General features: G+C 34.1%; 1 protein-coding gene and 1 long non-coding RNA gene across 3 annotated transcripts in view; one reads left to right on the top strand and one right to left on the bottom strand.

The window, feature by feature from the left end:
• Positions 1-749: 749 nt before the first annotated feature.
• On the bottom strand, positions 750-3432 carry LOC129746295 (uncharacterized). Of its 2 annotated transcripts, XR_008737282.1 has the most exons (5): positions 2888-3432; positions 2663-2802; positions 2477-2594; positions 2120-2408; positions 750-2049 (listed from the first exon to the last, which is right to left on the bottom strand). It is a non-coding gene; the product is annotated as an uncharacterized LOC129746295 (long non-coding RNA). The 2 variants fall into 2 exon arrangements; XR_008737281.1 differs by having other exon boundaries at positions 2477-2802.
• Positions 3433-9331: 5899 nt separating this feature from the next.
• Positions 9332-13035, top strand: part of LOC129742322 (uncharacterized) — a 7923-nt gene continuing 4219 nt past the window's right edge. Inside the window, exons 1-3 of the mRNA XM_055734213.1 lie at positions 9332-9337; positions 9418-9617; positions 9680-9908. Coding sequence (XP_055590188.1) covers positions 9332-9337; positions 9418-9617; positions 9680-9908 — 435 coding nt within the window. The remainder of the gene's footprint in view (positions 9338-9417; positions 9618-9679; positions 9909-13035) is intronic.

The raw sequence follows: 13035 nt of genomic DNA, 5'->3' as shown, positions 1-13035 counted from the left end.
AATTTCACAATTTAGGTTTTTCTTCATTTCGATCTAAATTTTAAAACATTTTCAATAAGGTGTCACCAAGCAGAGAAAAACGAATAAGGAAATATTTTCTGACACATCGAAAGAGGAGAATCTAAACTATGATTTTATGCTAAAAAATCATACTGAACTCGCAAAGGTATACTTTTTATGAGTATGTTCTATCACGGCCCATGCGCTCGTTATAACGCGCCAATCGTAGTAGGCTGAAAATAGCATTAATTTATCAAAAAGGCCAATTTTCTTTGAAAATGAACAAAAAGTCTAAAACCATATTTTGAGCGTTAATTCAGCCCAAAAAATCTACTTTTCATTTTTTTTTTAAATTTTGATTACCCGCATGAATCAGTATTATAAAATAACGATTGCCATTATCTTCTTCCTAAGACACACGAAAGATTAGCTTTATAGTTTTGGATTATTAATGTACGATTAAGGTAGTCTTTTTTCCATGACATGGAATCGTTTGGACGCACTTTACGATACAGCGAACGGGTCGTTAAGTAGAGTAACCATTCATTTTTTTTGCTTTTTTCTTCTCCGTGACCCGGTTTGTATGATACGTGTAATCTTCACTTTATGATCTTTTAAGAGAATGTTGACGATAGAACGTATCTTCAAACAATAATAAAAAGACAAAAAATCATCTTGGCGGGACGATTCGTGGTATGGTTGGTAATAAATAGTAATATAAATAAATTTAATAATAGAAATGTAAAATATTTGTGTTTTTCCCAGAGTTTATTACAAAAGTCGTTTTATAAGTTGTTACATTAATTTTTCCTGTAGTTTTAACACTAGTAAATAAATTAAGATTTGACTAACATTTCTAGGCTTCGTGAGATGCAAACGAGCTTTCGAAGCCGATCTATACGTTCAGCAACATTCCCTAATGCTTTACATAATCTTTTAATTAAGTTTGTATGTATTGTACTTCCTATAGTACATTTTTTTATCTAACAATTTCCAAAAACATTTTACAAAGTACTAAACCATAAAACCATTTTTTGATTCCAATAAAAAAAAGATACATCAAATTCAAATTTTCACTTTGAATAAACAAACATTTGGTTCTGAAATCTTCTTAAAATAGATTTTGTTATTTTGGTTTGGCATTTTGAATTATATCATATTTTATTCTCGAAAAACCTGATTTCTGCTACTATTTTTCCTGTTCAACTCTGATTCAAACTTATTTATGTGGAAATGATTATGGGATGTTACTTCGTCAACTGATTTTGATTGAGGAATTAAAAATATGATTTGACATATTAACAGACTAAATTACTAAATTATCTTCGAAGCATAAATTAAACATCCTGATATCTTAAATTTATCCTGAATTCAACAATGAAATGAAAAATTGCAATTGCTCGTTGATAAAAACAAATTAATCTTCAACATTGCTGATGAAACATTCGAAAATTTATAAATATAAAATTTACAAACACCTCATTGAAATTTTTCATGTGACCCTTCTATTCCATCGTTGCATATTATGTTGTTTTTACTCGCATCTTTGGGATGTTCGAAAAAACAGAATAGCAGGTTAGATGGTGACTTAATTGCATCTGACTAGTTCAATTTTTAGACGGCATTTCCGGTAAAGGAGTTGCTTCGGAAAGATGTCGTACTAAGTAGCTTTTGGCAAGGTTTTCTTCGCGTCTTTTATCAAGGCAAGCCTTTAGCACGCTGACAACTTTCGAGCAATGTGAAACATTTAGAAGCAGACGCTCCTGTCAGAACTTAAAATTTCGGTTTTTCTGGCGCTTATGCTCTGTAAATAGTGTAACCACACTCAATTTTTGATGGACCTTTCTTTTCTCCAGGAAAAAGTTTTTAGAGACTAGGTCTTCGTTAGATTGGTCGTTCAGGGTGGTTGTTTCATCGATGCAGTCAATCGGTGGCAAGCGTATCGGGACATGCTGGGCATGCACTGTGGAACCAGCTCGGTGGGCGGTGGCGCCGTGACGGTGGTTTTGACCATAACTCCCCAGGTACGCAGGGTTTCACAAAACATTACTGAAATAAATAACTTTATTATATTCTCATCAATTACGGAAGCAATTTCAAAACGAATCATTATACTTACACCAGTGCTTACACTGTCTGGATTCCACTGGAGATAATCGCAGCTCGCAGAACAAGTTCTTCGGTTCCGAGCACCTCACCGTTGAGATCAATTTTTGCATTCAGCGCTGTCAATCCACTACTTAATTTTTGTCGATTGGCAGCAAAATTGATTGTTTGAATACACAAATTACCGTGGCACTATTTGAACTATGACAGCCACTGCCATCAATCCCGGCTACTGTTTTCAATCCAACACATCCGCCTCTGCCTGCAACGTCTCTGGACCGCACTGTAGCTCAGGCTAAATCCTAGAACGTTTAATAAATGTAAAAGTTGATTTAATTTTGGAAGGGTAAACTATTGGTTGATTGCTTACCTATTGCTCTGTGAGATTCGATATTTCGGAAGCGACGGATTGAAACCCGCAGTCATGCATTCCGCCACTACTACCTAGCCACATAGGACAGCGGCACTGTGTGTACGTACAAACCTTACTGTAATTTCAAGCAAAACTGTTAATTAAATATTACATGCAGACCGCGATAAAAACTTTTCCTTCCACTTTTTTATGATTCTATTGAAGCTGTTTACATCGGATGACACGTTGTTTGTTATCAGATGAAGATGATGGATGATGAAGACCAGAACGAGTACAAATAAGTCTATTCAAGAGAAACCGAAATCCAGATCCGAATGTTTAACCTAAAAACAAATGGATTTAAAAGCTTTAAATGTTCGCATTCATGGACAATCTTGATCCTACAGGTAATATGGTATGGGTACTCACCTTCCGAGCTGGAACCTGTGGTGGTTCTGAAGAAAGCGTTTTTTCTTAATTCTTCGCGTTTTTCTTTCGGCTGACCTGGAACAATTTGACCAACATCCGGAACAAACAATCATGATTTACTCCGGAATCGTTTTTTTCGCTGCTTGCAGCACCTGCTCCTCCGGTGCTGCGATCCCAGGTGCGAAAGAATGTTCTATGGAGACATAGCACTCTCTACCTACCGATGTAGTTTGAGCACGCATTTTGTGTTATGATTCACGGGTTTTAACATTTTCAAACATTACTTTTCTAAATATTTTTGCTGGTCAATAAAATGATGCTATAACAAAAGAGAAGTTGAGACACACTGACGCTTCACTCGAGACACCCTACATTCAGATGCGCGAAAATTTCCATTTTTTTCTAAAATCATTCATCCTGTATTACAGAAATCTTTTTTTATCGTTCCTAGCAAAGGCACCATCAGCAAAGTCGCCAGACAAATCGTGACGATTAATGTAATCAGAACCAAATGATTCAGACGATTAGCTGAACGGTTTTTGATTATGCGGGTAGTCCATTCCCGCATGATCGAATATCATACACTTAATCTTTAATATTATTCTGTTCTGATTACATGTATGGTAACTATTCGTGTAATCGTTCTACCCGCATAAATCAGCATTATACAATAACGATTTCCATTATCTTTTTCCTACGACACACTAAAGATTAGCTTTATCGTTTTGGATTATTGATGTACGATTGAGGTAGTCTTTTTTCCATGAAATGGAATCGTTTGGACGCACTTTACGATACAACGAACGGGTCGTTAAGTAGAGTAACCATTCAATTTTTTTGCCTTTTTCTAGAGATTTTTCAAGAACCTTAAGCAAAACTATAGATGTAATCGTTGTCATATCGTCCATTTCTATCTATTTACACGATAAACTGTATCTTCTAAAGATCTTTTTAAGATTTACAAGAAAAAAGAAAACGATTAGTGTTATAATTGGTTTACAATTATTTTATTTCTTGAACTACATGGTATTAGATAATTACATATCATATTATTTATAGAATACACATTAATATAAATATAAGTACCTATAACATTTTATAAGTTCGATTAGTTTTACAAAACATAAATAAAAAAGATAATTCTGCCTTATCGTTGGGTATAAACAAAATGCCTAATAATGTGTGTTTCGGCATTCTTTTTTCGTTCATCTTACTTCCCTAAACCGTACTGATACCACAGCCGATACCTACGTCTAAATGGACACAAAATTTTTGCTGACCTAGCTTGAACCTTATAGATATCCATGATTATCAATTTTCAGTTTCATTTTCACTTTCTGTTTCCTGCGCCAATGAACATTTTGTTGTCTTAGGAATTGCCTTAGGCCTTCGTCTTTTTACCGGAATTTTGGCCATGTCCAGGATACTTTACCTGTGAAAGATTTAGAAGAAATATATAAGTTTGATAAAAATATTTAAAAAGTCAGAACAGAACAAAAGTAATTTCGGAATTGAAATGAGACATCTGGGATATACAATACTGTTTACTTCAAGAAAAACTGATATCGAAGTCTTTCTTGATGAGTTATCCCTATTGTTGAATACTACATTTTTGTACTCTAAAATCGTATCTAGATTCCTATCCTACATACTAAATTTCCATCTGAATTGGTATATTCCTAAGTTCATTAAAGAGATAAATTTTTAGGAAGAAAATGTTTCAAACTTTTTATAAAGAAACTAGCAGACCCGGTAAACTTCGTCTTACCATGTTCAACTTGGCGTCCATTTTCCATTTTTTCTAGTTTTCTTTACATTTCACTTTTTTCCCTTCTCTCGAATCGTCCCGCTTAATTCTATCAAAATTTAACCTAAGAATTTTAACTCAACGGGTCTTTTAAAATCCAATTTTTGTACTTGTTCCATAAATAACTGTTTGTCGATAATATGTTTGTTTCATTTGCTGTATTCCATTTAGTAGATTTATTCCGTTTTGTTCGAGTTTACATTAAGGTTTAAACCGAAATAAAAAGTTCCCCATTTATTGGAATATATTGCTTATGAATCTTTTTTAAAATAGAATTTGTAATATCGGGACAATTTTTGGAGTATTCCGAATATTTTGCCTAACGCAGCGCTTTCAGCTCCCAATTAGCTTTGGATGGTGTATTTTTTAGAGCTGAAGAAATGAAACATATAAGAAAAGTTTTTTACTAACCTTTTTCAAACAGCTTTTTATTCACCATCCTCATGCTTCGTAGCAGTTATAATTAAAATCCATATTCTTACCAAAATCATTTTCAAAAAGTTTCGTCTGATACTTAAGTTATAGACTTTACATATTTCAACTAAAAATGTTCCCAAACAGCACTTGTCATGGCATTAAATCTGACGATTTTGTATACTGCAAATTCCTTTTTTTTTTATTCAAGCAAAAAATGCAAATTAATTCCTTTGAACTTCAACCCAATGAATCAAAGAAACGATTGGTTTTGAAAAGAGGAAAACATATGTATGTTTAGATATATTCACCCATTACTTTAAAGATTCTAATTGAAGCAATGGGATGTTCTGATTTCAAAACTTCCTGAACATTGTCTTTTTCAGAGGCGTCAGTGAAAAGACTTTAAAATGAATTTAATACTTGTTCTTGTTTGTCTGTTTTATCAACTTTCATTGATATATACTAAGTTTTCTCCGGAATAAATAAATTAATTAAATAATTTCACTGAATGCTGTTCAACCAAAAGACCTTGATTTACAAAGACCTTTATAATAATTTTGAAAATCCACTTCAGATTTAACACTCGGGATATCCTTTCTGGCTATTTTGGAGATAAAATTCTTGAATTGTAGATGTTCCATTTTTAAATGGCGTGTTTTCACTTATTCCACCTAAGAAATTACAGGAATTTATATTACTTTTAACACTTTCAGGTCATATTAAAAGTTCAACATAAAAATCTGCTGCCCCTGGAATATCAATCACAAAAAAACTTTTCAACAAAAAAATGAATCAAAAGTCTCTTCTATGTAATCACAATATGTTAAACAAAAACATACTTTTTATGTTAAGTTCGTACTTGAATTGTGTGTAAACAAACAGTCAACGTGTAAACAGTTTTTTGATGAATGATTAAAAAAAGAGTTGAGTTTATTTAATCAGATAGTTTTTTTGGGCCCAACAATTTTTAGATGAAGGAATAATGTATACATTTTTCGTAAAAGTTGAAAGTTTGCACTTGCTCTAGTTTACTTTCTTAATTGAAAATTCTTCCGGAAAATGCATATCCTCACTTTTTGTTATTGAAAAGTAGATTATTTTATTGATAACTTCAACTTACGTTTGCAAAAAATCAAAAAGTTCATTCGGCCTTTAAAAACTTCAATCCTATTTAATCTATTTCAAAGAACAGACTCTCATTCAGTTGATGTGTCCAGCGTTCTAGGCGTATCAGATTATACGAAATTGAATATAAAGCTTCCCAATTTATTATTTTCAAACGTCCGCAAAGTGTCATTATTTCATGTTTATCATCACCAAATTCATATCTTTTGGACAATAATTTACTACTTTAATTAACACGAAATAAAAATGGTTTTAATATTTGAAATCGTTTATATGGTTTTGATTCGATCGATAAAATATCAATCCGTGTAACATCTAGGCGTCATTTATTACCATGTGCTGCGTACAAATATGCAAGGAAAAAAAACATCTAGGTTGCATATCGCCCCACGTGCATAAGACATATAGGTACTTGGTTGAGAAAGAGGCGCCTAATTTTAAATTTTTCCAGCGACCAATGAACTGTATGCTTTGGTTACTATTATCTTGCAACGACGTTTGCTAGCGACGCCTCGCCCATGGAGACGAACAACAAACCCCTCAAAAAAAAGAAAATTTCTAAAAATGGATGCCTGACTTTTCAATTTCAGATTTTGGCAAAATGAAATTTTTTTTTTATTCGATCGGCTAAATGTCAATCTGAGTCATATCTAGGCGTCATTCATAACCATGTGCTGTAGAAATGAGCTAGGAATCAAGAAGAAAAAAAACCAAATCAATGCTTCATATCGCCACCACTTGCATTGAAAATATGCTTGGTTGAGAAATACGCCCCAAAATATTCTCACTGATCAGTATGCTATGCCTCGAGCATGGAGACGAAAAAAAAACCGCCCAAAGGAAAAAAAATCTCGAGAAAATGGATGTCATGACTTTAATTTGATTCATTTTATTACAAATTTAATGATTACGGACAATTGATGCGACTTTTTGTTGTTTTTATTCGATATAAACCGATTCGCATGGCTACAGAATATTCTAAAAATAATTTCATTCGAATCGTTTCGGTTCTTTCGGAGGAGTAGTACTACAAACACCGTTACAAGAGAATTTTATATAATAGATTAAATTCTGGTGTAATTTTCAATTGTTATTTCAGAACGTATTCTGTTTTATAAATTCATGTGGTATCAAACATAGAATTACAACTTTGTATATATTTACTTTAACTGTTCTACAATTTTAATTATGACAAAATCAAACGTAATGGATAAAATTCATGATTATTTTTAAGAAATACATTCATAAATACCTTTTCATGAATCCTTTAGTATTCTACGGTTCTGCAGCTTCTTAGATGCATCTTGAATTGGTCCACATCTTCCTTTTCGAAGACTACATTAGCGTAGTGGCGCCTTCCGTAAACAGTAGATTAGAAACGAGACTGAAGTTGATTGCTGATGGCTCGCAAAGGTTTTGAGTTATGACAAAAGATGAGGCAAAGCATCGATTTTGGTAGTTTTGTTTTGGTGGCAACATCAGAGACCTATTTTTGTCGAAATTCGAAACACGAACCGTGTCTAATCAATTTGTTCGCTTTTTTGAGTTTCCTTAAAAGATGCACATAAAAAAACGCTTTGTAGCCGCATCTGGAGCATTGCCATCCGAAATCTTGAAACCGGAAAACCTATCGTAAATTCGAAACTGCAGTCTCCGTTGATTTTTTTCTGTTGCTTCACATTCAACTTATCAGTGATTCGGAATATATTTCGTCGATCCAGCAACCTTAAATAAACACAAAATATCTTATAATAATTGAAAATTATAAAATTAAACATGAAAAAAATCACCAAAATACAAAATCAAAGTCTAAAATTTATAGACCACTAGGTACCATTACAATTACTTACTTGTGAAATTATAGTGCCGTAAAGCATGCTCCTAGCAGCGGTAGTTTCATTTTATCATCAACCGCACTGATCATAGAACATGCAGTGAATCGTCTCACAATTCAACATTTTACGGCTTTCGAAGAAACTACCATAGTACCAGTGAACTGGAAGCGGCATACTTCAGGGTGGTGCTACTTTGTTTACAAAACTAAAGCTGTGTCCTTATCGCTCATTTTCAGCTTGGCTCACTTCTGGGAGAACTTCCTTGATCCTGCTGTTTCTCTGGATGCATCCGGAGCAGGGTCACCTTGTGATGATAATTTATTAATAAATTGTCTTGACCAGATCGTGCTCCATCCCGTACTTTATTCTGACAGTCAAGTTCCAGCAATGACGGTTCGTTAGGCAGTCATTTTTTTCTGTCGGATGTACAGAACATAAGTATTAGGAGTGTAATGAGCGCAATAAAAAGAAACAAATTCGAATAACTCACCCACCAAATGTCGAATCCGTTCCATTCATAACTGTGGAAGCCTTCGTTTTATCAGTTTATACGACGCATAATTCACAGGAAGGCATCCAATAGGGGAATTTTTTGAGTGCGAGAATGCGTATCAATTGTTTGTCGTTTTGGAATACTCTACCGATGCCATCCCCGGTACCATGGAGTTTTTTTTCAACACAATGAAATTTCCCCTGACCACAGCTGCAGCAATCACAGTTTATGCCACTTCCACGGAGTCTTATAGTGTGTTTGGCACTGGAACAGCTCCGATTTTTGTCCAGCCGGATGGTGGAATTTGTCGACAAATCCCCTTATCTGCTGTTCTTTGGGGAGCTGTCGAAGAGTTGAAAAAACTAATAGGTATATTATCAAAACAATAAAACCTTAGCACTTACCTTCATCGCATGGGTTGCGGTGGGCCTCGGTACGCTTATTCTTCAGTGTTGTTACGGCCATTTATGGCTTTCCCGGCCAAATTAGAAGGGTTTTCCGGAAACGAACGGTCCACAATACTAAAGTTGCACGCCATTTTTTTTTCTTTGTGGACAGTGAAGACACACTCAGATGCATTTGGATTTTGGTTTCAAGGATTATTACTCGTATCTTTCAAAAATATTCTTTTATCATTTCAAGCGAAGACGCATGAAAAATATCAAAGTTAGCCAAAATTTAAAGATTTAGGAAAGATTACTCGAATGATCACTATTCGTGTAATCAGAATAGAATAATATCAATGATAACGTGTATGATATTTGATTATGCGGGTAGTATCTTCTAATTTTCAACAATCTTTTGCGTTTTTTATGCGTCTTCGCTTAAAACGATATAAAAATATTATTGAAAGATACGGGTAATAATCTTAAAAATTAACTCAATTTTGGTGCATCCGAGTGCATCGTGTGTCTTCACTGTCAGTCAACAAAAAGCAAGAGCGGGAATCGCACGGAACAAAAAATGTTACCTCGCGGAAGACCGGAATCCTCGTGGAAAAGGAATCGGCTTCATCAGCACTGTGGAATATCCCGGAGTTACCTTTTGGTGGCGGTAGGAGTTGTGAGGTTAGTAATAATTATAAATGTTATTGAAAATTTATTTTGTTTTTTAAGGTTATGTAGTTCCGGATGCCACTGGTTTGGTAGAATCGGCTGGGAATACTGGCCTCGTAAGATTAAAGTTTTCCGTAATTGGCTTCGATTGTGCCGAGAATGCTACCGGTATTTAGTGGAGCTCATTATCGGCGTTGGATCGGCGGGGTCGGAGGATCTCTATCGATTGGAACAAAGGCATCGAAATCCCTTAAATAGTTCCGAATATTTCCCCGAAAAAAAATTAATGGTACGTAGAAACTTATTTTTTTTACCTATTGCCTATTTAAAATCAACATTTTTTCATCTAAATGTTGAATCTGATGTGAATCTGTAGCCTGAATTTAGTAAAATTGTTCAACTGAGTAACTAACATCGAAATTCTAACTGAAAAATAAGTTTTTTTTAAATTTTATTTTAATTCTTAAATTTAAACTTCAGATAGCTCCGAAATCACAAATATTGATAAATATTTGTGATTTCGATAAGATAGGTGGCAATTGTCATATAACGTTAAGAGGGTTTACAGTAAATAAACAAAATCACAATTAAATTTTATTATTATTTATATTGATTTTAATTTAACTTATGATCAATCCTCGGTTGTTCTCCTATGAAACCTTTCTCTGCTAAAGCAGCTTAAAAGCAGCTACTACCCAACATCACACATACTACAGGTTGTGGCCTGGGGGAGGAAGACTGAATAAAAAAAGCAAAAAAAAATTCAAACGTCAAATTTCTCTCATTAATCTACCGACCAGTGCGAAGGTTCAAAATTTTACTTTCTTATTTAGTAATTTTTAATAAAACTTTTTTCATGCTGAAAAGCACTTGTTTTGCATAAAACAATGATTTAATTAGGTTTTGTTTTGCTCTGGCAAATTCCTGCATGATCAGGCGTATTATGTCGCTCAAATTTCGTCAAAGTTTTGGAGCTGATAAATAAAAATGGCTTGCACGCAGAAAAAAGATTTTTTATTTCAAAGGAAAGTGCCGCAAAAACAAAGGATTTTTTCCTTTGATTTTGGGATAAATAAAAATTCCATTGGTTCAAGGACATTTTCCTTTGCTTCAAAGAATTTTTCTTTTGAAAAATCTTTGAGTCAAAATCTTAATGCTTTGAAACAAAAAACAGTTTCATTTGATGCAAAGTTGTTTTCGTTTGCTACAATGTAATTTAGATTTAGATTTAAAAGGATTGGTTCATTGAAATATTTTCCTTTTATTCCAATTGGAAAAAATATTTTCTGTTGTACAGAAGTTCCAATTAGGAGTTTTGAACAATAAAAAGAAACAATTTACATCTTAAATTCATTTTTATTACAAACTTAACACAAACACTGGTTCACTATAATGGAACTAACCGGTCCTAAATTTTGGCCTGAGGGCATTCTTCTTGGACCGCTCAATAAACTTCCGGAAGCAACTCCGGTCATCCAACTGGTGATTGCCGCTGAAGATCGGCCCGAAGATAATCAGACCGCTGGATTTTGGGCGGAATCAGCCGTGGTCCTGTAACAATGCAAAAGTTTATATAAAATCTTAAATATTCACTTTTTGACTAATGGATTAACACGCACTTACCATGGTATGCATTCCTCATCCTGAATCCTCCTAAATAGCTATCTCTGATTCACTAGTTTTGATTTTTAACACGACCGGCGAAACTTAATTCGAAATTCGGTACTTGCTCAATCCAAATTATCTTCTAAGTTTGAAGTTTTAACTTAAAGAAATTATTCCTTTCTGTTGAAAACATTTTTCTTTGGTTGAAAGAAAATTTACTTTGTTTTAAAAGACATATGCAATTGAAAAAATGTCTTTTGAATCAAAGAATTTGTTTAAAATCAAATTCCAAAATTATTCGGTTCAAAAAATTAATTCTTTCTTTCAAAAATTATTCATTTGAATCAGAACGAGAATTCATTGATTCAAAGAAAACAGGAGTTTGATTAAAAAAACTGAGTGTTTTGAATCAAAGTCAGTTTTGTTTTGTTTCAAAATCCAAGTTTTCTCTGCGTGTGATTAATGATTGTTCTAAAAATATAGCTAAATCTAAATTTAGCACTTAAACAACTGAGTTACATGACTCACTACACGAAACTGATCATCTAAAGTTAAAATTTGAACGATTACAAATCTTTTCAACAATTGCTGGTTTTTTCCCGAACAGTGAAAAAACGATGCAGAAAACGATGCAGGAAATTTCAGTCTTCCTCCCCCAGGTTGTGGCATCCTGAATATTGACTAATAATAAAGATGAAAGTAAGTGAAGTACAATATGAGTGAAGCTATGGTTTGAATTGAACCATCATGAGACTTTTGGAAGATAAGCGTGCAACCCGATCAACAAGTTAGTATTCAATTGAACATTGCCTGAACCAGTCGAGGATTTTACATTGGTGATCCTTGCCAGGATTTTGGCAATCGGTTGAAAATTGATTCTGTATGGGGCCGTTCACATACCACGTGGACAACTTAGGGGGAGGGGGGGTGTATGGAAATGTCCACGCTTGTCCACGGAGAGGGGGGTAGGGGTTTGGGTCGTTTCCACGTGGACATACTTTTTGTTGGAATCTTAAAATTACAAAGCTTTCCAGTTTAAGTTTAAACAATTAAAAATCACTTGAAAGCAAGTAATAAATATGATTATAAAGAAATTTAAAAATTTAAAAATTATTTTATATCAGGTAATGCTGTTGTTTATTTTTTAAATCAGCCATTCCAATAAAAAATAGGCAAAAAGTAGTGTTTTCTAACTGTCAAACGAGTTTTTGAAAAAAAAAAACAATATCAAATCTGTCCACGTGGACATCCGGGAAGGGGGGTAGGGGTTTGCCAAATGTCCACGCTTGTCCACGGAGGGGGAGGGGGGTGTCAAAAATCTCATTTTTCTGTCCACGTGGTATCTGAACGGCCCCTATTTAGATTTACAGTGACAAAGTGGAGTGATGGAGCTTGCCAGGTGTTCAGCTTGTTATTCAGGGGCGGCGGCTGCTGTGAATGAGCGGGAGATGCTGTGGGTGATTGAGAAAAGGAAAAGAATTAAAATATGTAGAGAAAATCATTCGTTCAAGATTTGCTTGTTGTTTGGTAAGTGGGGGCAGCCTTCGTTTGCAATACCGCTGTCCCGTGGTATCATTTATAGCGTTACAGGTGAGTAATGAAAATTCAATTTTAATCATGGCTGATAATTTGCCCCATCAACGATAGTCAATTATTCATTGACCATCCACACTGCGCATAAACCGTTGGGCACTGCGAAATACACGGTAAGAAAATAAAACCTTAATTCGTTTCTTTTAATGCATTATAACATCTAACTGGGTAACGTATTAACCATGCATATTTCATTGCAATGATTGCGAATGACACTC

The sequence above is a fragment of the Uranotaenia lowii genome, chromosome 2, assembly GCF_029784155.1.
Source record: "Uranotaenia lowii strain MFRU-FL chromosome 2, ASM2978415v1, whole genome shotgun sequence".
Lineage (NCBI taxonomy): Eukaryota > Metazoa > Arthropoda > Insecta > Diptera > Culicidae > Uranotaenia > Uranotaenia lowii.
This window is presented reverse-complemented; position numbering and strand designations above follow the sequence as displayed.